Source organism: Sturnira hondurensis, unplaced genomic scaffold (assembly GCF_014824575.4).
Source record: "Sturnira hondurensis isolate 20B ecotype Veracruz unplaced genomic scaffold, ASM1482457v3 Scaffold0014384, whole genome shotgun sequence".
In the NCBI taxonomy this organism is placed as follows: Eukaryota; Metazoa; Chordata; class Mammalia; order Chiroptera; family Phyllostomidae; genus Sturnira; species Sturnira hondurensis.
The window spans coordinates 37,588,943-37,616,691 of record NW_028087015.1 but is presented as its reverse complement, the minus strand read 5'-3'; the positions used below and the strand labels follow the sequence as shown (position 1 = coordinate 37,616,691).

Genomic DNA, 27,749 nt, shown 5'->3' with positions numbered 1-27,749 from the left:
CTCAGAAGGCAGAATATAGTTCTTGTGCCTTGCACAGCATGCGCTGGATAATAAATGCATCTGTGAGTGAACAAGCTGCTTTAGAAGGATAGAGTTTTATCTGCCCAAAACAGTTCAGGTGGGTTTTTGCCTAAGATAAGGAGAGTATATTGGCAAAATGATCTCTCAAAGGCCATTCAAATTTTATAGTTTAAGAAGAAAAATCTTAAGATATGAAAGCGTAATACTTTTTCTTAACTTAAAATACATGACCATGAAAGCTGTGGATGGACTTTCAAGGTTGTGGACACCTATTTAGCACACTCAGTTCTAATCCAAATGGGTGTGAACTATCAATTCAATGACTTCATACTAGTTTTCATGGTTTAAACAGCCCCGATTGAGCTACTGATTCAGTTCAGTTCAGACCTAGAAACATACAATATTAGAAATATAAGATAAACAGGAAAAACATCTCATTATGCTTTAATACCAATTTCTAAGAGTAGAAACAAATATTATTTACATACATATAAACATAAATTTGGCAAAGGAGAAAGTCTCCCTGGTGTAGAGGAGACAGGGCCTTTTTTTCTTTTTAAGATTTATTTATCTCTAGAGGGGAAGGGAAGGAGAGAGGGAGAGAAACATCAATGTATGGTTGCCTCTCATGTGTCCCCTGCTGGGAACTGGCCTGCAACCCAGGCATGTGCCCTGACTGGGAATTGAACCGTGACCCCGCGCTCAATCCACTGAGCTACACCAGCCAGGGCAGAGAAAGGGCCTTTTTAAGGCTAGTTGTAAGTCAAGGGTCTACAATTAAGAAATAAAAGTATTTAGATGCTAATATCAGCTTTGCCAAATTTATCAGAATTATTTGTTATATAATTTTGATAGGGAACTGAAAGAACTCAAACCAGACCGAGTCGGATTTCTTGAAAAGTTTTGCCAATTGGTTTCCTCCTGTTTTTTTTGAAACATACAGCAATATTCTTCCAATGGAGCCACAGGGGGCTAGGCCAGCCTCCTGCAGTCCTTGCAGGGTCATAATCAGCTTTCAGGGATACTCTCACCCACAGACGTCTGTGTGTGCTTTATAACCTGCTTTCGAGTCAGATTTATCTTGAGTTCAGAACCCTGTTCTGCCAGCAGATGGCCATGGATTGGCAGTGTTCTTAGCTAGCCCTCCGCTGTCCCCCAAACAGGAAAGGGGAGTTGGCTGGACCAGCAGAAGCCTCACTCCTGACCCCGTGACTCCTCCTCCTTCATGCGGATAGAAGTACACCTTCCCTTCTGCGGTGCAACGAACAGCGTCCAGTTTAAACTATGAGGCTCAACAGCTAGGTGAATATCTAGGAGTTCTGTCATTTTATTGAAGTAAACAATGATGGAAGATGTCAAAATTAAGCAAGCTCAAAACAAAGATGAGCGTGACCCTTTTCTCCACACCCTCGTCAACACTTGTCATTGGTGGACCTCTCCTGACAGGTGTGAGGAGATATCTCATTGTTTTAATGTGCATTTCTCTGATGATTAGTGTCGTTGAGCATCTGGTCACATTTCTATTGATTATCTGTATATCCTCTTTGGAGAAGTGTCTATGTAGATCCTCTGCTCATTTTTTAAAATTTGATTGTTCTTTTGTTTGTTTGTTTGTTTGTTTTTGGTGTTGATGCTGAGTACTATGAGTTCTTTATAAATTTTGGCTACTAGTCCCTTATCGGGTGTGTTGTTGGTGAATATGTTCTCCCATTTAGTAGGTTGGGAGCATCTTTTGTTATTCAGAATAAGACCCTTTGGACACTATCTGAGCTTATGGTAATGGTTGACTCTTGGAGGTTGGGGTCTGGTTGCCAGAGTAACCAACCACATTGTGATTGGAGGTCTGGATTTTCAGCCCACCCTTGGTCTCTAGGGAGCAGAAAACTGAGCTAATGGGGATGCCCAGTGATTGAATCAGTCGCGCCTCCATCATGGAACTTCCCTAAAAACCCTGAAGAGCCTCTGAGCTGGCGAACGCACCCACATGCTGGGAGGGTGGCGCACTCCAAGCCCCACAGGGGCCCTCCCAGACCTTGCCCTACACACCCTTCACCTGGCTGTTCCTCTGAATCCTCTATAATATCCACGAGTGTTTCCCTGACTCCTGTCAGCCACGATAACAAATTATTAAACCTGAGGATGGGTCACGGAAGCCCCCAGGTTTGTAGTCAAGTTGGAGAGAAGTGACGGTAACACAGGAACCCACCACTTGAGATTCGCATCTGTAACTGGGGGCCATTTCGTGGGACCGAGTCTGCACCATCTCCAGACAGGTTGTGCCAGAAGAAGAATTAAATTTTAGGATATGCAGTATTTTAAAGAAATTCAAACTGTAAATCAAAAAATAAAATGAAATGAAATAAAAAAAAGAGGTGACCAACTTACCCATGATGTTATTCATGCGATCCAGGGAGGAATTATCGGAAATGTCCAGTAACATGACAAAGTCCAGGGCAGTGGGGGGAAGAGGCACTTCTTTGGTGGCTGTCGGATCAACAGCCAGTGCGTGCTTCTGGGCTTTCTTTCTCTCCAGCTCCATGAGGGTTCGGCTGCAGCCTGTGAGAGCTTCGTCCAGAAGCCTTGCTTGGTTCAGCGTCATGGGAAAACCATCGAGGACCCAGCCTTGATCCACCGGTAGCTGGCTGAGTTGAAAGTGGACAAACCGTGAATATTTCGGCAGACACTTTGGAAATAATACTATAATTAGTCTTGCCTTTATCTTTCTTTCAATCCCATCAATTCCATAATGATCCCCTCCTGTATGAGTTTTATTTCTTTATAGTTAAAGTTAGGTGAACTAATCATTCACTTGCTTACAGTTCTTCTGTGGGTGCCTGCTGCCCACCAAATTGATTCCAGAAGCCGTAACATGGTCTCTAAAACTAGCTGGACACAACTTACTGACCTATTACATCTTCTTCCATAGCTTTGAGCCATTTACTTGAAACAAACTGATCTCCTCACTGTTGTGTGAGTGTGAATTAGAATAAGTTGCATTTTCTAGCTTGTGTTTGCAGGCCCTTTCTCCTTTGAACCCACTCCTTCATCTACACAGAGTGCGGTGACACATCACAGTGGGCTTGTGAGAAGGAACTGAAATGCTGCATTTTAAGATCCCGGCACAGAGGCTAGCGCGGGGTGGACACTCACAGTGCCAACCTGGGAACCTCTTCCTACCCTTCCACCCCCAGCCAGCATGGAGTCACTCCATCCGGTGATGGAGCCACCACCGCCTGGTGATGGAGCCACAACCGCCTGGTCTGAGCTCCTCCCACTCTCATTCACTTCACCACACAACTGCTAAGTATTCTATGGCAATTTAGAAAAATTCGAGTGAGCCTTACTTATCTCGATGAAATTGTAAGTTGGGTAAGGCCCCTCAGCGCAGCATCCTCTGTAGAGAATGGGTGCTCTAAGAATGATTTTAGCTCTTTAAATTGGAAAACAACGTGATGGGGGCATAAACATAGACTTTTTAGTTCTAAACCTCTAATTTATGCAAAATCGAGATTTTGGTGTTTGGATTAAGTCATGGTCTTGTTCCTTTTTCTCTTAGAGCTAGGAAGAGCAGGAAAAGACTGCATTTTTGCTTTTGTAACTTGTGCAGGGCATGGTGAAGCACTCTGCCTAATTGTAACAGGGTGCAACCGAGAGGGGGTCCCAAAAAAAGATTTGGAATGAGATCCAGAACTCAAGATGTCCAGGAAATATTAAGATGTTCTCACTCCTCCCCCCCCCCCCCACAGGTGTGAGTTGGGGAAGGGACAAATGGAGCAGGGCCATTCAGAGCTGTTTTGCATAGCAACAGCTTTGCAGCTAACCTCTGGCCTAGTCATTTAACATATCTATAACCTTTAACTGGTTGCATGGGTATGTCAAATAGCTGTGGCCATGCCTTGAACCAGGGGGATGGGAGGGACTTCCACCCAGGATGTAACTGGGAGGCAATTCCCCCTGTTTATAGCACCTGTGTGAGAGCTTGGAGATGATTGGCTCCATGACAAGGGGCCACACTTGCCCAGACTCGTGATGGCAGCCCAGTAAAGCTGGAAGGATATGAGAGTGCTGGCAAGTGTAGCTCATTGTGGGAGGAGTGGGAAATGGGGATGCAGAGGAAGATTGGCGCTGGGTTTTAAAACCCAGACTTTAGAGAGGGAACTACGAGGCTGTGGCAGTGCAGAAAGAGAGCCAAGCACTTTTGGACAGAGTGGGGACCCCCGCGGCTGGGGGTAGAGAGAATCACCATGTGGTTTTAGCAGAGAATCGCCACTCAGCTTTGCCCCAGTGGTGACCTGACCCTCTCTGCAACTTTGCGGGGAGATCCACAGGGTTTTGGCCAGAGTGCAGACCCCTGAAGCTCTGGTAGAAGAGGACCACGCGGTTTTGGGGTGCTGCCTTTGGCTGCGTGGCCTGGGAAGCAGGAGAGACTTTGTCTGGGAGAAGGGGAAAAGAACTCTTGCCAGTAGGCCATGAGAGGGTGCCACATGGCTTTAGATTAATTAGAGATCCTGCCTGGACAGTGACATAGCTGATGGTGCCAGTGGCCTGAAACATGGACATGTGCTTCTTTTCCTGAGTTACGGCACCCTGAATTAGAGCAGGGGGAGAAGGAAGCACTGTGGGTTTCTGTGGGTGTCCGAAAGGGCTTTGATATTTTAATGGGAACATTGGGTCACTACCTGAAGTCTGCATAGCATTAAATAAACATTTCCTCTCCTTTTCACAATTCTCTGGCATTGAGAGACATCTTTCCGAATGGCGGTGAACAATCAAGCCCAGTAGGTGGTCCAGACGGTATTTGTATACCATCCTTGGGGAGAACCCTGCTTGTTCTGTAACATAACGGGCTTGTGGCTCCTCTGGCCTAAGACGAAGTTCCTTGAGCATCTCCCCAAACCTAGGTGGTGGCCTCCCCTCCACTCACAGTCTCAACAGCCACTTCAAAGGAAAGGGGAGGTCAAGGTCACACTTGTTCTGCTGCAGCATGAGGACACCAGGGGACGTGGAGTGAGAAGAACTGGGCCTTGGCTCTGACTACACTGCGAACCAGACCTGTGACCGGATTGCCTCGCTGCACTGTCATGTGCCTTCCTTTCCTCATTGTGAGGGGATGGGTTTGGACTAGATGAAAGAATTTCAAAGGGACAACAGCCTTGGGAAGGTGCCTCAGGGGCAATGGGACAGTGGGGGGAGGGTAGGGAAGTTCTGACGGTGGTCCGCTAGTTCCCCTGAAGCCAAAGCTCAGATCTGTTTATCGCTCCCCTCCCCTTTACACAGTTTGTTTCTGTAAGCAGTCCCACAGGTAAAACGCTTTGTGCCACTTCTGAGGATGAGATCCCTTCCAGCTCTGAGGGGGAGCACCCCTGTGACCCAATTTCCTCAGCCCAGCATTCAAGAAGAAAATGTTCTACGACACATAGCAATAGAAAGGCAACTTAAGCCTTTGATGAGGTCTCAGGAAAACACTAAAGTGGTGTTCAGACTCACTGCTCCCCACTCAGCACAGCCGCCCCAATTCATTCTCCTCGCCCGCCCAAGTGCTCCCAGCTCTTCTCAGTAGCCTTTTTGATTCTTTTTTTTCCATCCTGCTAAGCCTCATCACTTTCTTATACATATCACAGAGCCTCTATGGCTTCTTTCAATGTGTCCTTTTTCTGTATTACTAAGGAGGGCCGAGGAGAATCCTCTATCTTCAGAAGGGAGGAAGATTACAGAATCACAGCCTATTTTGACTTTTATTCATCTCCTATCACACGTCACCTCTGAGCTAAGCTCAAAATTATCTCTTGCCTGTGCAACTATACTTTCTCACTGCTTCCCTCCCCATCCCTGCCCAACCTTTGGACCCCCGAGTGCATCCCCTCCTTCTGAAACTCAAAATGAGGAAGCGCATTGGCCCGTGAGTCCACAGTTCAGGGTCCTCCCCTCCATAACATGTCCCTTGGCTTTTCTAAGTAGAATCTGGTTTCTCTTTGAATTTCCCACATGGAATAGCAACTGACATGAACTTGCATCTGGGTGAACAAAGTCATGGTTGTTCAAGGGGGAAGTGAAATATAGGCATGCAAATCACAAAATATATCTGGATCTTGCTGTATGTTTTCTTATGTAGATAAGTAGTGTTCGTTAGATATCAAAAATAAAGATAGTTCTATATTATTTTATACATCTCTATATGATAGAGAATATGTTAAATAGATGAACAATAATACGTACTTAATAGCATTTACCAGGATGCTAACTAGCAACAGGTCAGAAACGCTTTTTCCTTTCTTCAGCATCTTTTCTGATTTTGCACCAAGCTGAGCGCGGGCCGTGAGCTGTGAAAACAAACAATGGGTGGCAAGGTAAAACTAATTTAAAAGTTAGATTTCAAATAGTTGGAGGAAAAAAACCATTAAATGGTCATATTCCCTCATGAAGACACGGATCATCTGTGATAATTTTGGAGCCTTCCAGGAATTTTAGGAAAACGTGTATGCAGATTTTGAGGTTCTCCCTTTGCGGCTTCCTCCCTTTCAAGATCTTCCTCTTTAATTTTCAGCATCCCAAACCTCATCCTCAAATACTTCCAATCAAGAAGAATGAGGCTTTCTGATTGGTTCTAGCTACTCCCACCATGCAGATGGGGCGTGCCTCTGCGGTAACTAACGGGCAGAGACACAGCCCTTGTCCTGCAATGCTCTCTTCATTCAAGGTCACAGTCCACATATTTTCTGTCTGTTTTTTGCTGCTTGCTTATTTGCTGCTGTACTTACTTGCCTCCTGCTTTGGGCCTCAAATAATAAGCTTTTGTCTTTTGCCCAGCCTTAGAATGTTTGCTAAGAATGTTACCGTAGAATGGGTTGGCCCAGCAAAGCACTCTCCATCAACAGCAGCTTTCTTAGTGCCTGTTTTTAACTCAGCCACCAGAGTGAGCATTTTGTGTAGAATGACATGACATCTCTGCTCCGAACCTTGCAAAGACTCCTCCTTTTGCTCCAAATGTCCTAATCATTGCCTATAGGGCCTGGCTCACCCGAGTCTTGTCCTTCCCAGCGTAGCTCTCTCTGCTCATCCCTCACTCCTCTGCCACGGTGATGCCGAGCACCATTCTACCTCACAGGTGTCAGTCGGCTGTTCTCACCGCCTGAAATGCTTCCCCATATCAGCTGGCTGACTCTCTCAATCTGTTCTCGGCCTGCGGAAACGTCCCTTTCTCAAGGAGGCTGACCCCGTGTGAGACAGCAGCCTGTCCTTTGCACTCGGCCTGTGTCCCTGATCCCCCTGGCCTACTCCACTCCTTACTCTTCTCTCCTGGCCTCATCACTATCCAATAGATAATATAATGGCAATTCGTTCATTTATGTATTTGTGCCTTTATTATCTGTTTTCCTCTAGGAAAATGTCAACTCCATAAGGCCCAAGAACTCTGTCTTTTTTGTTCAGTGGTAGATTCCAAATCATTACATCAGTGTATGAAACAAAATATGCCCTTTGAATTGAACTGAGTATGGAATTTTGGGGACTTGCAACTCAATAAATTTAAATATAAAAATATACTTAGTCTTACTGGTAATTTGTATTTCAAATAGATAAGTGAAATATTCTGTAGAGTCACCAGTAAGTCTAAGGATTAATTCTGGGAAAATTCCTTAAAAGTAAAGAGTCTGAAGGGAAATAAAAGTCATAAATTAACTGGTAAAGAACAACATATAAATAAAAATATGGCATTAAGTCAAAAATTAAAAAATGTGTTTACTTTCTTAGCCGACAAAATTGAATATCAATTTCTACTGCTTCAAATATAAAGAATATTAATAGTGTAAAGAATAGCAAGTATTTAGCTAATATTTTACCATTATATTTACTTCAAACCAAAGAGGAACACATTGGTATTTCATGCCACTTGAAGAAACATCAAAAACCAAACAATCATGACGTGTTTCAATATACTTGTACCCCGAATTAGACTACAATACTTACTTTAGAGAAACTATCACTTGATTGGAGTTCTCCAGGTTTTGGTGTTTTACCGGCATCAGCACCTAGCAACAGGAAAAGTGGTAAGAACAAACTCCAGTATCTGACCGTCTAGGGTTTTGGATAGGTGGGTCATTGGACCCAGCTCTGCCTGAGATGCTCAGAGGAAGGAAGGAATAGAATGACCACAGCACGTCGGCCACCCTCATCCCAGCGTTAAGATCCTGGCCACCGTGTGGCTCGGTGTTTCCTACGGCTTTCCTCCAGTGTGGGCTCGCTCAGGACAGTATCTTTAGAAATACTTCAACATTGTTGGGGGTTTCTTTTCAGGAAACAAACCAAGTTTCTCAAGAAATGTTAAAGGTTTAATTCTTTACATTTTATTTTCCTGGATTATCTAGTTATACATAACAAAGTTTAAAAGTGGAAAGAAAACTCTAGAAGTCAGAGGAGGTTTGGGTTAAATTCAAAGTATAAATAAAAAGTTTTCAAAAATCCATTCATAATTACTGTACTTTGTAATAAGACAGGTTATAGAGTCTTAGATTAAAAATCAATTAAGATATCTGGAAGAAACAAATAAACTAAAAATAAGGGGAAGATTAGCTCCTTTTGTAAGATGGAAAACTTGACTGCTTCGGGGGAGTGGTACGTCTCTGGGGAATCCGCACGCTGCCCACGGCGAAGGCAGGAACGGTGATGGCAAGGCGGGTCTGAACTTCATTCCAGAGCTTGAGGAAACTGTTGAATAGGGCAAGGCCTTCACTAGCACAAATGGAACATATTTTTAAGACTCAAAAGTGTTTTCTCTCAATGGTTCTACCAAGGACCTGAAGGTCTGAAGAGCAGATCTTTAGGGAGGTGATTGTTCATTAGGTTTGGGGAGCTTGCTTCTATTTGTCTTGCCCGAGGTTAGGAACAAACTGAGTGTCATCTAAGGAACCACCGTTCAGGTGAGCGGCAGAGACCTGACCCCGAAGCCGCCCTCAACGCCGTGGACAGAGCAGCAGCACGCAGAGAGCGCCCCGACAGCACCCCTCACCCAGACCTGGGCAGGCGAGGGGAAACAATGAGGCCCTGCCTCGCTGCAGAGCCGGGAAAGAGGAGGACGGTACATGCAGGTGGCTTTTGTAGCCACACAGCTGAGCAGCTGCAGCACGTGAAGGAGTGGGAAAGATGCCCGATCACTCTTGTCTCTTATCCCCACTTGTGGACAAAGGTTAGGGGCGTCTGTATTCATCTTGTTCTGTCAAATGACCATGGAGACAACTGTGTGACGCCTGTTTGTGCTCACAGGGATGTGCTTCCTGTTCGTCCATCCCTCTGATGTCAACGCTGGGTGATCTGTTTTGCTATTTTACTTACTGGGTGTAGTTTTATCTTCTCTTTCTGGTAATGACTCAAATGAAACTGAATCAGCTAAAAGTTTACTTTGCAGATCCTTTGGGGAGAAAACACACACATGAACAGATTTTTAATATTGTTATATTTTAATGGCATCCTTAATTGTATTTCTATAAGTTAGGTTTGAAAACTTGTGCTATTTTATCTAAAACATAAATAATATTAACAGAGGCTGACTAATCTCCCGAAGAAAACAAAGTTCAGTGATAACAGTACTTATGGAAACACAAAGTAACCTGTGGTAGAATGTCTTCCCATTGGCTGTCAGTTACTCTGTAAAATACAGCAACTGCCATTTTGAGAATACACCGGAAGCTGAGAAAGAGCTGGAGTTTATGGAAATCCATGTTAGGAAGATCAGCCCTGAGGGGTCAGGCGTGGCCCGACAGGGAAGGGAAATAAAGACAGACGTGCACTGTCTGGTGCCCTGAAGGTCAGATTATGAGGAGTAGAACCGCATGGAAGACAGAGCAGCCCACAACGAAGAAAAATTCCAGTTATTTTCAGAATTTACAGTTAAATGATGCTTATTTTGCAGATCATGCAAATGATCTGAATTAGATTCTTTGTGAATTTATTCCATTTTGGAAACAGCATAAGGAAGGGGAAAGAGTACTGGACTTAGAACCTGGAATCCCAATCACAGCCTAAACATTAACAAGCCCTCGGACCCCAGTGAAAATAAGCTTGGGGCTCTACTGTCTCCCTGATAAAATGAGGGTACTGGACCACGTCGTGCTTCTCAAGGTGGGGCCACACTCTCCTTCCTTAGAATCTTCATGCAATAATGCAGCCAGTTCCAATACTGATAGGAATGGGATGCTGGTGAACCACCCGGAGGCCTCCCTCCCACCCTCACCTCCCCAAACTGAGATCTATAGGTTTGGATCAGAAGTCTGCTGCTGATGCCCCAAAGACCACATTTCGGGGGGTGACTGTTTTATTATGGCCCTCAGGAATTTAAAACTCCACAAGACACCACTGTGAGCTTAGGGACTAGGCTGGGTGTTCCCTCACACCCCTGCCCTGCTCAGCTCTGGCACTGTACGAATGGGACTCCGCTGTTGGCCACTGCTGGGCTGGCTGTAGCAGAATTCCTCTCCGGGAGCCGGTGACTTGGTAAACTCTCCCACAGTCCTCATAGCCTACTCCCCTCCCACCCCTGACATCCAGCCCCTCCACCGCCTCACCTTCAGTGGCTCTTCCTTAGAAGAAAGTCTCCTGCTGAAGGTGACTGGGCACAAAGCCAGCCCACCACCCTGGATGGCCCACTCAGGGAGACAGACTGGTGGTGGTGGAGGGGGCTGATTTCTTTCTTGTTATATAAGGACCCCATACTACCCTTCATTGTGCCTTTTGACCCACAAACCTAAAACGTTTACTCTCGGGACCTTTACAGAAAAGTCTGCCAATCTCTAGTCTAGAAGTTCTCTTGGATTCCACCTGGCTTCGCCTCTCATATGGGAGGTGCATGGATAGTAGCTAAAATCACACTTGCCTGGCTTTCATTCCCGTGCTGATCAGGCCCAGTCTTTCCTTCGGCTTCAGTCTCAGTGGGTGGGGCCTCCTGGGCTGTTTCCTTGTCATGAAATGCTCTGAGAGCTTCTTGCAGAAGAGTGTCGATAGAAAGTACCCGAATGGGAAAGTCTAGGGTAAGAAAGGCAGTTTAGGAAATTGACGTCACTATCCTAGGAGGGCTTCCCCCTCTCATCCTGCCTTTAGGGCCCCTGAGAACCGTCTTCTGGATCAAGCATCTTCTTCTTCTTCTTCTTCTTCTTCTTATTATTATTATTATTATTATTGTGTTAGAATTCACAGAACATAAAATTAACCATTTTAACCATTCTAAGAGACACACTTCACTGGTATTTCGGTTATTCACAAGGTCATTCAACCATCACTGCTATCTTGTTCCAAAAAAATTTTATCCTCCCAAAAGGAGACCCATTAAGCAATTGCTTTCCATCTCTCCCCATCTCTGTCCCTGGCAAAAACTAATTTGTTTTCTGTTCCTATGGATTTGCCTATTCGGGATATTTCATATTAGTGGAATCATAGAATATGTGGCCTTTTGTGTCTGACCTCTTTCACTTAGTAACATGTTTTCAAGGTTCATTCATGTTGTAGCATGTACCAGTATTTCGCTCCTTCTTGTGGATAAATAATATTGCATGGCATGGATATGCCGTGTTTTGTCATCCATTCACCAGGTGATGGACATTTAGATTATTTCCGACTTCTGGCCGTTATTAATAGTGCCGCTATGAATATTCCTGTACGAGGTTGCTATTTCTTTTTTGAACACTTGTTTCTATCCTTTTGTGTATATACCCAGTAGTGGAATTGCTGGGGTCATACGGCAATTCTTTGTTTAACTCACTGAGAAACCACCAAACTACTTTCCCCAATGGGTCTACCATTTCACATTCCTACAAGTAATGTATTCCAATATCTACATCCTCGCCAACACTTGTCATTTTCCTTTTTAAAAAAAATTATAACTCTTACAGTAAATGTGTGGTAGTATCTCATTGGGATTTTGTCAAATGGCTTTTTAAAGAGGTCTTTTAAACACCTCAATAATGACCTGTGGCCCTTCTCTGCCTAGGGATGGTACCAAAGGGACTGGCCTCAGTGCCAATCTTGAGCTTTGCAGTGAAAACCAGTAATGATGTTATATTTATGAGTAGAAACTAACCAAACAGATGCAAACCTATGATTCTGCTTCGAACTGGAAAAAAAAAGCTTCTACAGAACAAGCCAAAGGTTCATTAAAAACAGAGAACTCAACGCACATGAAGAATAAACAAAATTACACTTTAAGTGTATTTCTCTCATTATTTGTGACAAATTATTAGTATCTTACTGCATCTATTAGGAAAGTAAGTGAAATCTACGGGGAAGAGTCTACAAGTTGTTACTTCTGTTTACACTGTATACACATCATCATTACAGAGCACCTGCCTACAGCCAGGTTTGCCTGGGACGGTTGCAGTTTATGACTCTCCATGCTTAAAGGTCCTCCTTGGACAACAAAATATTTGATCATTCTAGTACAAAATTCTGGATGACAATAGGATATTCCTATTGCATCAGCAGGTCCTCGTGTATGTTTTCTACAGGTAGAGCCACTGGCAACTGGAGTCAGCGTTGGTAGAACCTCACAAATACAAACATACACAGAAATTATACCTCTTTGTAGAAACTTTAGAACTGTAGTTTTTCCACTAAATGTTTTCCCCAATATGCAGCCTTTAATGGCAAATGAAGGTAATTCAGGTTCTGTTGATTCCACTTGAGGGGGCAGAGATTTTTCGACCAGTCGGTGAACCACGTGGCCCAATATGCGGTTGTTGGAGGGCGGTAAGCGGTCAACCATGTCTTCTGGTAACGCCCACTCTCCGACCATGTTCTACAAAAATCACGAGGAAACAAACAAAACAGATATTCTTAGAAGTGGAATTTAGGCATGTAAGACATTTGAATGTTGAAAGTAAATTTAAATTTTAACAAATGAATGCTAATCAGTACTTTAAATAATTAATTACATAAGTGAGTAATAACATAATACTTTCATATTTGAGAGCAGAAAAATGAGCTCACAACATAGAAGTAAAAAAAAACCCACCCAACTCTAAAATCCTTAACAATTTATCAAAGTAGACATACTGAGTTAACTAAGACAAACTGTAGTTTGGATTGAGCACTAATGATAGTTAAAATTGATACTATCATCAGTAAGCAGATAAAAGACAGTAATAGCTTATCTGCATCTTATGCAAATACTAAGCTTGCATATTTTTTAAAGACAGAAAGATAAAAGAAAACTTTCATGCTCAATACGATGTCTATGTTTAACTTCCAGTTCTATTTTTTTTTTTAGGTTTCTCGCTGAAATGATCAAACAATTAAAGGAAAAGGAAAAAGAAAAACTACTAACTACATTCTCCAAGTTCTGTGTGATAAAACTAGAAATTGATATTTGAAAGATATGAAAAAGATATTTAAAAATTAAAAGCATTCTTTTTTACTTATTTGTGATGTAAAGAAGTTAAAAAAGAACATGAAAACAATAGACTTATTAAAGATATGGGATGGGATGGAAATCTACTTAGAGGAAAATTCATAGTTCCTTGGCATGAATTGCCTTGACTTAAGATTTAAAAAGAAGGGAAATGAGTAAACTAAGCATTGAAATAGGAAAAAATAACTTTAAAATAAATAAAAGAAATATGGATGAAGGGACTCATAAAAATGGAAATGTATAAGTTAGAGAGCAAACTATTGAGATATCTTTTATTGATATACTTCTAGAACTTGTCTATGCTATCCTGGCAATGAAATTGCTACTAGCTCTCAACAAAGGTGAAAAATAGCAAATATCAATTTTGTAACATAATGAAAAGATAGTAACAGATTCTAAGGAGACTTAAACATTTTTAAGAAAATGTTATATACAACTTTAATAAATTTGAATTTATTACTGTATGGTAAAAAACATATTTTAGGAAAGTACAAATGATTAAAATTAATTTAAGTGAAATACTTGAAAAGATGAAAACTATGAAAGAAATGGAAAAGTTGTCAAAGAACTACATCCGTAGGAACCTTGAATACAATGATGGTTTACAGAAAAAAAATTTCAGTCCTTAAAATGAACAGAAATTAAACAGAAATCTGAAGGTTGTTCTGTTCTCCGGAAAATGGAAGAAAACAGATAGCTTTCTGGTTCACCTGGCAAAACTAACAGAACCCTGTTATCAAAAGGGCATCAAAAATAATTGACAAAATGACATCCAAAAAGGAAATGACAAGCCAACCTCACTAGGAAATATTTTTCAAGAATCATGCCTACAATATTTACAAAATTGCATTATTGTAAGAGACAATAAAGATATGAATTGGCATTTACTATACACCAAGTCTCATATACTGTCGTTCTCATGAATTATCTCACATGGTTCTCACACAGCTCTTGCACAAGTATTATTATCTTTCCAGTATTGCAGAAGGAATGCCCAAGTATTATAGAAGCTGTGTTGCCTGTGTTCACAACAAATAGTAACGCAGATTCCAGAACATGTGCTCACAACCTCTACAGGACATTGGAGTTGACTCACCGTGACCCAATCAAAGTTCTTTCACAAATACAGGGAAGAATACATATTAGATGACCTATTACCATATCACCTTAATGGGCTAAATAAAAAAATATCATCAGTTTGACCAAGAAGCTTTTATCTTATACACAAATCACTGATTGAAAAAGTAGGTAATGTGGTATTTTCCTGGTCACATGAAGGGCTTCGAAAATGACCTTCAAATGCATATGAAACAAATTGATTACCACAATTAAGTGACAATTTCATTATATAGATATTCCATCCACAATTGATCAGAAACAAAGAGTAGAAATATGTCATTTCTGCTATATTTTGAGATTATTTGGAATTAGTACTTACAACCTATTTATCAAACTATTCAAACTTAAAAAAAACTGTCATATTGTTTCAGTGGTACAGGAAATTATGAATTCTAAGACATATCACCTTATCATATTTTGTTAAAATCATGTAGATCTTCCCCAAATCTTATCCAAGGTGATCAGTTCTAGTAGCACTTCCTCTACTGTATCACTTGTCTCCAATCATCTCGACCTGGGCTTCTTATTCCAGGTCGTTGCGCCAGCAGGAGCAACGCCATGTGGTGAGTAGGCAGAAACCCCCAACAATACATGCTCTCGAAAACCAAAGAGGAAACAAAAACGAGGGCAGAGCACCTTGTTTCTTTAACAAACATCAACCTCTGCCGGTCTGAACCGCCTGTGCAGCTTGTGTCGGATCTTTTTGAGGGGGGCAATATATGTCTTTGCATTGACTATATGTCAAAACATATTTATACTTATATTAGTATGTATTCTCTATGACACAGCACATGTAAATATGTATACTTAAATATGATAACATTTATTATCAATATACATGATATGGTATTTATGAATAAATACATGCCTACTCTATGACATTTTCTTTTGTCAGTATTCTTTTCCTATCCATTCAGTACCTGACAAAAAATGCTCAGAATATAAACTGTCAAAGTGGATAAAGAGTTGCCTTGTCTGGCTGGGGGCCAGAATTTCTAACGTGACCACATGAGAGATAAGGAAATGCTTTTAAAGCAAATAAACCAACAGAGGATAACAAAAAGTATTTAAAATATGTTTTACTTTAAAGTTGGCAGGATTTATTACTATATAAATATAAGTATATTTCTCACTTCTATTCAAACTATCCATTTGTGGAAAATTTTGTTTTAGTTTAATGCCTTTGGTTTTTCCAAAAATATTGTGCATAGTAATTATATGGATTGTTCAGAATTAACTAAATACTGGAAAGATTTGCATAATTTTTGATCTCATTATGATTGATTACTGGCTTCTGCTTTCATTCATTGGAATCATTTATACTTCTAATTAGATAAGTGATAATTGTATGTAATGTGACCAATCAGAAACTAACCAAATAAAACAACAGAAACCAGAGAGATTATGTTATTTTAAAATAAAATAGGCTGTAAGGCCAAGGCCAAGTTTACTTGGAAAGTTTCCAATGTCTAATGATTCTGTGCCATGCAGTGACCTAACCCATCTTAAAGGAAAGAGTCTGGGACTTAATCAGATGACTGTGTTTTGATACGGATGAGATCCCACTCTGGTCAATTCCCTCATTTTGCAGGATGATAAGGTCTATCTCTTGGGGTTGTTGTAAAGGCCAAATGAAATGCTGTCTGTGTAGCTAATGTGGCTGCTGACTTTAAATGCTTAATTAAGACGTTCTTAGGCAGCTGCTGAAGGCACACAATAGTGCCACACAGAGGTGACAGGGGTCACACAGGCATGACAGCATCCATTATCCTGCCCAATGGGGAGAAGCACATTCAGCTTGCACCCTAATCAGACAGGCATGTTTCCTCACAAAGGGGGCAGAGTAAGCCCTCTTCTGTCACCGCATGATTGTAGAATGTGGCCGGAGACAATGGGAGAGAATGTTGACCACGAAGAGAACTGAATGCTCAGGAAAAGGACTAGGCCTGACCTGTGAAAAGGAGCAGATCGTGGGTTTGGCAGTTTTCAGAGCCACCTTAAAAATATAGCTGGTGATCAAGAATAAAGGGTAAATCAAGGTAAACATCTCAGGTGGAAACAAGAATATGGTGAGCCAAAAGGAGGTCAGAAGAACTGGAAAAAGAGGTAAATTCAGACTAGAATAAAAATGACTAGTTTAACTACAATGAGCTAAAGAGATTTTCTAGTTTATCAGCAAAGAAGAATCAGAATTTTTTACCAGATCCCTACTTTACATATTGAAATTATATAATGAAATTTTATTAGAGAAAATCATATGAAACACACAATTCTTACTTGTTCAGTTACTGAACGAGTAACATCTGACTGTTAATTTCTGGGCTCTGATGTCTGAGACAATACTAGGTAAGTATCGCCTGGTAGAAATTATTGCTTTAGTCAAACACTACTTTTTTGTGTGTGTAAATAAGCTCCTTGCTACCAGCACAAATTAATGCCAACTGACATGCATATACAATGAATAAATAAGACCTCTTTATTTTTATTGTGCCTGTATAATACCACCAGTAAGCATTTTTGAGAAGGTGCAAGCACAAGACTCAAGATCTACCAATACCTCCTGTCTACTTACAACAAAGATCTGAAATCACAACAGAGTCAACCGCCTCTGCCCTTGCTGAAAAGTCACAACTTCTTTACTAGTTCTATTTTATTAAAGGACCTTCAGTGACCCTTCCAGAAACTGAATTCTGAATTCCTGGGACCATGGGACCCCCATTTCTTCCTGTTTTCCTCAATTACATGGACCTAACCCTCTGCTTTCCAGCCTGGATTCAGTACGCGCACACAGTTCTCTGTATGTTATTGTAGGTCCCTCAAGGCTACCTAGACTTCCGATTCTGCTTACTTCCAGCCTGTCATGTCCTTTTGTTTGCTACAACCTGCTAAGTCATTGCCCTTGGTCCCCTTGTTATTAACCATGGCTAATCATTGTGAGCATTTACAGACGGCACCTGCTGGAGCAGAATGTGTTTGGCTGTGCACCTGTGCATCTTCACACCTGAGATCTTCCATGTGCTCGGTCCACCAGATTCCTTCCTGGACTCCAGCACTGGCCCAGGGGTTGGATGAGGATGCTCATGGAGCTGCATGGATTTCCCAACATATTTGGTTTACCTCTCTGAACACGATTACCCTTGGAACAAAGCCAATGTGCATCATTCTCATCTCTGGCCCCTTGTAAAACTCCAAGCTGGGAATAGCGCTTGCTCAACTATCCTTTTAAAAGGAGGGGAGACATTGTTCATTTGGATGAACACATAAAACAGAATCTAGGCCTTGGAATGCATTCAACAGTCCACAAAATGCGAGTTCCACTAGCACAATGTTCAACAAAGATTAGGTGACGCCACTGATATTCAGTAGTGATGTTTCAATGTGATTTTTATAGAGTGATGGAACTAGCCTGAAAGTACACACAATCGTGTTTGTCTTCATAAATGGTTAGAGTTCACCAACATCTACGTGGTCTGAAGTGCCCCCGATAGTCCAAGTCTGGAAGGCTCCAAGTACATTCAGAAACTCGGAGCAATGCTTCTTTCTTTCTAGAAGTTACAACCCTTAGTCTGTTTTTGACACCTGCTAGTGTCCTTGAAATGCCATCTGTTTACCTATAGAAAATACAACCCAACAAGGGACAGATTATCTTGAAATAATGGCCAAAACTTTAGGGTAGAAGCTCCAATAAACTGACTTCCAGAGACACTACATGTAGCAAGTCCCCAGAACGAAGCTGCATTTCTTTTGGAGTGCAGTGGCCGGAGCACCATTGCTCGGCCCTACCAAGGCATTCAAGCTGCATCCCCTCTGCACCTACTGTGGCTGGTCTTCCTCACATACCACCCCGCAGAAAATGAGGAAGAGAAGGCACTCTCATACCTGCACTAGAACCAAGGCGTGTGGTTGCCGCCATTGCCAGTCCTCAAAGTCCCAGGGACACTCTGTGTTCATCACCAGGAACTTCTCTTTAGCTACAGATGCCTTCCTTCCAGGTCAGCCACTTCACTAGATTTCCCCATTTTTTATTGTCCTGAACACCTATAAGCACTTCTTGACCTGCCCTGCTTCTCTTGAAACATAATTACCACTCATTTTCTGCATTTTCTAAGACAGTGGCTCTCAAACATTTTTGACCAGGGCCCTCTGTCAGGAAGGCATGGTGCGTTATTACCAGTATTTGTGTACAAGTGTATGTAAAACAGACAACAAATGCGTTGTGAAATACCTTTCCTTCCTACCGCTGAGGTGCTTTATTTTCTACAGTGTGGCTTAATTTTGATTAAGTACAAAGATGACTTAGATCCCCAAATAAGACAGATGGACAAAACCCAACCCTAAATTTAGGGACAAGATGAGAAGTGTCGTCATTATAGACAGAAGTTAGCAAGAAGCCACACACCATGGATGAAATTAGCTGCTTCTGGAAGCATATTTAGAAGTGATGGCCTGTAGTATGATTTTGTGTGAGCTTCTCCATTAAATTCAGGCTTCCTTTTCATGGCAGCACAAATCATCTTAGTTAAAAGGTAATGCATTATAGACAATCTATGCATTTGGACTTTGTGAGAAATCCTTCCAGAGATCTAACAGTGTCCTGGAATGGGTAGGAGCAGCCTGTCTGAATGGGTATATGAGAGATGCTCTGTGGAAAGCTGTCTGTGACTATCGAGTCACAGGAATTTCATATTCCTAACTGGATGTTTGCCTTGGGTCTCTTAAACTAGGTTGACACAACAGTGAGCCACAGGACAGGCAGATAATAAAAATAAGGGGCAGACATTCCAGCTTAGTTTATGGCAATTGCCTAGGACCTCCTCACTTTGCTTCCAAGCCTTTAATCTGAGCCTTGCTCTATTCCAGTTCTGCCTAGCTTCCAACCCACCAGCTTCATTTTCATTTTCCAGTCTGGTTCTTACCAATCTCAGCTTTGATCCTTGGCCTATTCAAAGGACTTGGCTTAGGCTCTCTTCTGCCTCTCCCTAGTTCTGGTTACCTCAGGTAAACTATCTTGACCATCTTGGTTCCAGTTCCAGGAATTCGACCTCTAGAATTCAATCCTGGCTGACCTTTCATCTGGATATGTCCTGTCTCCTATCAGGGGTAATCAGATGTTATAGAAGCACAGTTGTTACTATGGCAACACAGAAAGTCCAGGGGCTACATTCCAATTATTTTGCCAGGGAATTTGGCACTCAGAAAAAAGCCATGCTCCACAAGGAAGCACTAAGGTAAAACCTTGTAGCTTTGACAGCCTCTGTTCTTTTCCTTTGCTCCCAAAGCTTTTTCTCCTCCAACCACCCAGAAACCCTAAGGGAATCTGGAGGAACTGCCTAAATTTGTAATTCAGACTTTAAAATTTCTGAGAGCAACCCATGATTCTCAGGGGAAGCAGAAAAGGTGGCTGGATACCTTGGCTGACAGGGCGTTTGACTCCTGTAACTGCCAGCCCTACGTGGTTTCCTAACCACTGTATGGGCCCTGTTTGTTGGCCAGGTTCTAATGGGAAGAATAGATACTGCCCTGTACTGCCCTATATAACAAGGGGGAAGAGAGGAGAAGTCGGTTAACTGACGGGCAGCCGAACGATGCCTTCTCCTTTGGGAGCCGCCGTGGAACGGGCTCTGCCATGGGGCCCAGTTTAAAGGTCTCACAACAACCTGAACAGATGAACTGGCCAAGCCGAGTGAGCTCAGCAGCCTTTGTAAGTCTCCTGTCCCTTAGTCGTGTCACAGTATGTTAGCTACCTGGCCATACCTTCCCGCCAGCCTGGCCTTTAGATTCCAGAGTCCCCAAGGGCACGGGGATGCACACCTCTCGCTGGTGTTGTCAGGGCAGGTGCACCTCCAGAGGGAAGGCCTGGTTCCATGTGCCTCTGCGCCAGCGTGCTCAGTCTGGGCCACCTGTCATTGCCTGGAAGTACAGATGTTGACCATGGTAACGAGGGAAGGCAGAGGTTCCTCTCCTTCACCTACCATGCTGAGCTGGAGTCTGTTCTGGCTAGAAGCAGAACTGTGAGTAGCCAATGCCTGTGTATCCGTTGATCCCCTGCTTAATTCTGGCTCATTAGGAAATCTGAAGACCTGGTTCTAACCTGGATAATGGCTTTCACTCAGAATCTGAGCCCTGCTGCCCCAGGAGTGGCCTTCCGCAGCCTGCCCTGATCTAACGTTATGGAAACAGACATGCTTAATTCTAGCCCATCCTGAAGGAAGACCCAGACAATAGACTTCACCTACCTTGTGCGTATTTTGGAGGGAAATTCAAATGGGCCATGGTCAATTACCCAGCATGTGATGAAGATCACTGTCCAAGTGCAGAGGCCTACGTCTGAGAGACCCTGGAACCTCACCATGCAACCCCGCAGCCCTAGCCTATAACAAGTCCTGAAGTTTGGAAAGCTCAGCACTTGCGAGAAGTGGCAGAAAAAAAAAAAGATTTTCCCAAAAATTTGAACCGCTGATTGCTTACATACCAGGCAGACAGAATAACTGGGCTGAAACTTTATCTTGCAGATATGATTACCGGGAGCAATGGAAACTAAGCCACTTTGAGAGATTCTCTGTCCTGAACACTTACGCTTCTGTGCTGCTGAAATTCAGTGACAAATCAGATGCAAACCATGGGCAGGGGCTTCTGCTCAGTGCTCTGATTCCAGATGTACTCAAAGCAGCTCACTGAGGAGGTCAGCAGAGGAGGGCTTATCCATCCCAAAATGGCAGGTTCCCACTCCTGGTCCCATTCTCGCCCCTGCCAGGGCACAGAATGTGGCGTTTTGAGAATCACAGCAGCTGCGCAGCTAGTCCAATGCTTCTTACAGCGCAGTGGCCTGCATCTAAAACAAATGAAGACCCTCAGGCTGCTGCATTTCTCCTGACCCCCAAATGCCTGGGGACAGCACCCCACTGGACATTATATCAGATCTCTCCCTGTGGAAGGGCCACCAAACAGTTCTGGAGGTGGCAGCTTTTCTCACAAAAACAGGAAACTTCATTCTCAGTTTTTCAAACTATGCTCCATTCATCAGGGAGGTGGCGGTCTCCCTGAAGATCACTTCTATACTGATTTCTGTGGTATGGCTGCTCAAAAAACCTTTCCAGAGACTTCTACATTTGAAGTCACCTATTTGCGGCCATTGCTTCTGTGCATCCCCATGCCCTAGGGGACTCTGTAATCTAAAGGCCAGGCTGGCGGGAAGGTATGGCCAGGTAGCTAACATACTGTGACACGACTAAAGGACAGGAGACTTAGAAAGGCTGCTGAGCTCACTCGGCTGGGCCAGTTCATCTGTCAGGTTGTTGTGAGACCTTTAAACTGGGCCCCATGGCAGAGCCCGTTCCACGGTGGCTCCCTAAGGAGAAGGCATTGTTCAGCTGCCCGTCAGTTAACCTACTTCTCCCATAGCCCGGTTCAATCAGAGAAAGAGGCTTGGTCGGAATTTCTCCGATGTCCCTAAGTATGGAAATACTATGACTTGGCTTCCCTGTCTTGTCATTGCAAAATTCACACAAAATATTTCCACACAGAATATCCTCTTTCATAGTAGTGACTGCTACTCCATTTTCTTGGTTTCACTGCTAAAGTCAATACCCTAAAGAGGTACAAACTACCCCCCAAAAGCTTACAGATGGCAGTGACCAGTGCATCAAAGATGACTACAGGTTCAGTGTACCGAAGTGTACTGCTGAGAGGCCCTGGGAACTGGACGAGAGCAGTGGGGTGGGAGGGCCTTCCAGGTGGCAGGGTTTCTGGCCCTTGGTCCAACACATCTGCCCCACATCAAGATCCAAGGACTGTCTTGGAACCATTCAAGTTTCTTGATATTTCTTGGGTTTCATGACCCAAGTTCCCCTTCTAGTCCCTCTGTTCAGTAGACACCTGGCCTCACCAAACTCTAGCCCTCTGGAATCCTCGGCCAATGACAGGTGGGAGACAGCCTTGTTTCTTGACAACCACAGGCCTAGAGCAACCATAGCTCCCTTTGAAAAGGAGTGAGTTCAGCCCTGGCTGGTGTAGCTCAGTGGATTGAGCACAGGCCTGCGAACCAGAGGATCGAGGTTCGATTCCCAGTCAGGGTACATGCCTGGGTTGCAGGCTGGTTCCCTGCAGGCGAGCCTCCAGCAGGGGATACATGAAAGGCAACCGTCCATTGATGTTTCTCTCCCTCTCTCCTTCCCCTCTAAAGATAAATAAATAAAATATTTTAAATAAAAAGAAAAGGAGTGAGTTCATATGCTGCTCTAACATACGATACCAAGCATGTTGGTACCACTATGCTTGATCACCATGAGTCAGTGTTCTAGGGCACAATGGTAACCCCCCGAAGACACAGCCTACCACACTGTGAGGCCTGCCCTCCGAGGGCCAGCCAGCCCACGACTCCATTACAGGAGGAATGCAGGGAGCTGGAGACAAAGTGCTAAGCAAGCAGGAGAAACCCCAGCCACTAGAACCACAGTGGGAAAATTCCTGTCAGTACCAAACTTCTTTCCCAGCTCCTGTTTTAGAGGCAGATCATGATTCTTGTTACTTATCTTGGTGCCTCTGGGGTCTCAGTCCACAGGAGTGAGAATGTGTGGCCTCGGGTTCAATGGAAAACAGACTTTTTAAAGTACAAGATCTGACAGCTCATCTCAACCCCCATCACATAAGCAACTGCTTACTCTACCTACTTAAAAGTAGGCTGTGCTCCTGCGTATCTCAAAATGGAAGATATAAACATATCTTCATATTTGAGTTAAGTCTTATTTCTCAACAGGGAACAAGACAGACAAACAGGCATTTCATTTCAATGTAAGGGCTCTTACACCTGATTAGTAAGCTAGCGCCCCGAGGCATTTTGCCAAGTGTCCCAAGGAAACACGTACGTTAGGGACTGAATTGTGTCCCTCCACAATTTGCACGTTGGGGCCCTAAAGCCCACTGTGATGGCATGTGGAGGTACACAATTACCTTTGCAAGGTAATTAGGCCATAAGGTTTTCAGCATGGATATCCCCATGACAGAAGTACAGGCCTTTTAAGAAGGAGATAGATCAGAGTTCCCTCTCACGCTCCATGTGAGGACAGGGTGAGAAGGTAGCCATATTCAAGTCTACAAGAGAGCTCTCACTAGGAAAATGAATCCACTGGCACCCCGATCTTGGACTTCCCAGGAGTGTGAGAAATAAATTCCTATTTATAGCCCCCCAGTCTACGGTATTTTCTTATGGTAGCCTGAGTTGACTAATGCAGTAAATATCTTTTAAACAAAATTAAAAAAATGGTCTAGTCACATTCTCTTAACACCTACTATTGAAATCTCTCCCTGTGCTCGAGTTGGTTTTCCAGTGATGTCACGTGAGTGACACAGGCTTCACAGTGATATTCTGCCTATTAAAAAACTTGATTCAATAATAACCTACGAAGACTGGGTCATTCACTGGGATGCCAGGGGAGCAAGGCACGAGCTAAGCTGGAGTATCCACTTTCAGAAGCTGACAGTGACCAGAGGGGAGAGGTGAGGCAGATAACGTGGGAAAGAAGTGGAAGGGTCAAGTCAAGGAACATCTATAAAGTACCCATGGACAAAGACAGTGTGGGGGGATTGAATGTGGAAGCTGGGGGATGAGCAGGGCAGGGGAGAGTAATGGGGGAAAATGGGGATAACTGTAATTGAATGACAATAAAAACATTGTAAGAAAAGTTGAGTCTAAAGCCACTGGATCAACACCAAAGGCTGGAGTTGAGAAAAGAGCAAGAGGGTGTCTGCAGCCCTTGAGTCAAACCAATCAGATGAGACTTATACAGGAAACTAGCCCCGTGGTCTGTTCAGCCCCACATCCCTATTCTCTGGTGGAAAAAGACCTGAGAGCATGTCATTGCATGAACAAATTTTGGGGGGGTGTGTATACACCGCTATAATGACAGGAGCACAAAAGTTGAACTACAAAATACACAAATGCATCTCATAGTGGAATATCATAAACGGACAGTGCTATTGATAGAATCGCACATTATAACACATACTCTAGGGCTAACAACAGGCACAGCAAGCTCGCGTGATCATAAACTTAAACAGCAGTTTTTCATTAAAAACAAAAATAACAATTAAAAACCTTGGCCGACTGAAAACAACATGGTTGGTGTGCCCTAGACCAAACACCCTTCTTCAAATTTTGGGAATTCCAATGAAAACTTGTTTGTGGGCATACACAGTGCATTGTGGCTGAGACTTCCTGAGAGGGACTTGCCTTTTGGGAGTCTAGGGGTCTACCAGCAGGAGGACCCCTGGCTGCTATGTGGGGGCTGTGCTGCCAGTGAGCCAAGAAGCTGGGCTCCCGGCTGAGCCTGCTGTCCAGAATCCCCTGGGTTTCCAGGGCTCTTCCCTACTCGACTAAGTAACTCATTGCTCTCCTGCTGCAGTTGCCTGGGAATCCCAGGGGGATCTGCCTGTTCCGTGATGCCGTTCCATCCTCCTCCCAGAAGTGATGAAGGAATGGCATTTCTGGCCATTCCTGGACTGGAGCTCTCTCACGCAGCCATTCTATAAATAGAGTGTGATGAGTTAGGAAGTAATGTTAAGAAATAAGAGACCAATTTTTGGCAGCTACCTATGATGTGTACATGAAAAAAATTTCTAGGTGTAACAGTTAAAGTATTTCAGCATGATAGTGTACTCTATCAGAGCTTTAAAAGCGTGGGCTCAGAACCAAGAGGTATTTGGTCTTTAAGGGTGGTATTATGGGCAGCGCTAAAGTATGCTAAGAATGTAAACCTGTTGAACAGTAATTTCTAAACTAGGCATTCATTTGAGCACTAAAAAGCCTGAGCAAATCTAGCAATGATTTGCTCTAGACAACTGTTTCCTTCAGCTAAATCAGGACGTGCTGTCCCTCCATGGCTATTTAAGCCGAAAAATATATTTTATAAGTTGAAACATTTGATTTTTACTTGTATGCAGGAACATTTAACAAGATTCTAAAGAGACCAAGAAGCTCTAACTAACAATAGGGAATGATTAATAGGCTAGTTTACAGTATTTATATCCTAATGCCTGACTACAGTACATTTTCCATCATGTAGTCAGAAGGAGTGGAGCATATAAACACAAATCAGAAATCCTAAAGTAATGTTCATTTCCAGAAAAACAGGAAAGGCTATAAACAAGATAAACGGCACTGCCCGACGCTCACACACTCCTAACAAAAGTGTACAATTTCCTGCAGAAGAAACACACCGGCTGCTTCAGGATGTGGGTAAGACAAGCAGGTTCCTGTGGTAACAATTTCCCAAACAAGAAAAAAGTTAAAAAGACAAATCTTTGCTAAACTGCAGACTTACCAGGTCTCCTGATTTATGAGAACAAGAATAAAGTAAATTGAGCTTGTTTAAAAAATAAGTTAGAAGTCAATATTTCATGAGTCAGCAAACTCTGTCAAATGAAATGACAATTTACAATGGGAGGAAATACCTTTCCATAGCTTGATGTTGTGAAAGTGCTTTATGTTGTAGGGTTATACTTCAGGTAGATCACCTCCAGTATATTCTACAGTCAAACGAAGTAAATATGCACACATATCCCATAAGATTCTATTCAACCCTTAACAAATCATAGCTCGATGGTACTTCTTTTAGTAATACAGATATACATTCATCCAATTAAAATACGGTGTACATTTAGTTTCTCATAATCTCATTTTCTTTCCTTGTCTTTTTTTCATCAGTTTACCTTCTTTCAGAAGGTACATATTGTGCTGTTTTACACTTTGCCCTGTTCATTGTCACTCATTTTCTTTATTCACCCATCCTTCCTTCAACTATTTATTGAGTGCTCACTGAGTATGCAACAATTGACTGGGTCGGGTCTCTGTTCTCATGTTGTACCACTGCCCTGAAGGAACCCACTCAGTATTTCTGACGATAAAAAGCCTCATCCTTCCTTTCACCGAAGAGTCAGTCTATCCAACCTGCCCACTCTTCCGTGGGCAGATTCTACCCAGATCTTCCACCAACACACACTAATTTCACGTCTTCCCTCCGAAGGGGAGATGAAGCGGGTGGGGAGAGTAGGGTGGCGCAGAGAGAAACTGATAGGTGTTGTGTGCATCCAACACACAGTGCAAGTGGCTATGTGTTCAATCCGCATTACCTTAAGTTTCAACACCACAGAATAAAGTAGGTGTATCATTATTGCCAATTCCTACACTGGGGAAGGGAGTTTCAGCACGCATGGGCCTGGCCCCCTGTGGCCTCACGGCCATCACGTGGTAATGCCGGCCATGGCCCTTAGTCTACCCACCCCGAAGGCCTCTCAGCAGCTCACATAGCCCAACTGGTGCCCAATACATTTTTTAAAAGTCTTTAAATAAAATTGTGTTTGAATCTATGTTACTCACAAAGCTCAGACCTATTCTTTCATTTGCCTTCAAGAATATAGTATTTAGATAAAATTTTATAGAAATATCTTGTAACAAGTATTTTTGAAGCAAAGGTAGACAGCTCATACAAAGAAAAATACTGATGGAGAAAATCTGTTTATAAAATTCTGAATCTATCTGCCTAGACAATGTATTATATATACTTTTTACCAGAACTTTCTTAATATTACTGGAAATGATATAATAGATTATAAATAGTTAGGCATTTAAAATTAGTACTATAATACAAATTAAACCAAGGGAAATGTGGAAACATAAAATGCCCATTTTTATTAATAAGAATAAAATGAAATAGTATCACAAAATAATGTTAAAGAAACACCATTTATTATGTTGCATTCCCCTTAATTATTTTCCCTTAGCTTGTACCTTATATTCTCCATAATCACTATTATCTAGCAAGTCCCTTTTCTCCAGTTCTACAAGTTGTTCTGCAGAGGGCTTAGCTGGGAGATCCTTAATAGAGGCTTGCTCATAAATGGGCTTTCCATGAAAAAACAGCTCCTTCCAATCATGCATCAGCTTATGTGGAATCAGGCTACAGCAAAAAATGAAAATAAAAAAAGGAAGAGATGACTCAATGGTTAGCCAAACATACACCTTAAACCTTAGTCTATTATCTTATTCATTCCCAGGGTTTGCTGTCCTGACCAGGAATTCCAACTCACTATTGTATTCTTAATGGCTAACAAAATGTCTGGAACTTAGCAGTCTGAGTCAATGAATGTTTCTTAAAGCCGCAGGTTCTTCAAGCTTTCTAAGTGGCTGTGAACTAACAGAACAATATATTAAAAAACAATTAGC

General features: G+C 42.7%; 1 protein-coding gene across 8 annotated transcripts in view; it reads right to left on the bottom strand.

Moving 5' to 3' along the window:
• Nucleotides 1–27,749, bottom strand: part of SPEF2 (sperm flagellar and cilia associated 2) — a 141,148-nt gene that overhangs the window by 77,595 nt on the left and 35,804 nt on the right. For all 8 annotated transcript variants that reach the window (XM_037063158.1, XM_037063157.1, XM_037063159.1 and 5 more), the window contains exons 9-15: nt 27,315–27,483; nt 12,580–12,799; nt 10,886–11,034; nt 9,349–9,424; nt 7,987–8,048; nt 6,238–6,341; nt 2,407–2,663 (exon numbers count right to left, since the gene is read on the bottom strand). In XM_037063158.1, the coding sequence (XP_036919053.1) occupies nt 2,407–2,663; nt 6,238–6,341; nt 7,987–8,048; nt 9,349–9,424; nt 10,886–11,034; nt 12,580–12,799; nt 27,315–27,483 (1,037 nt within the window). The remainder of the gene's footprint in view (nt 1–2,406; nt 2,664–6,237; nt 6,342–7,986; nt 8,049–9,348; nt 9,425–10,885; nt 11,035–12,579; nt 12,800–27,314; nt 27,484–27,749) is intronic.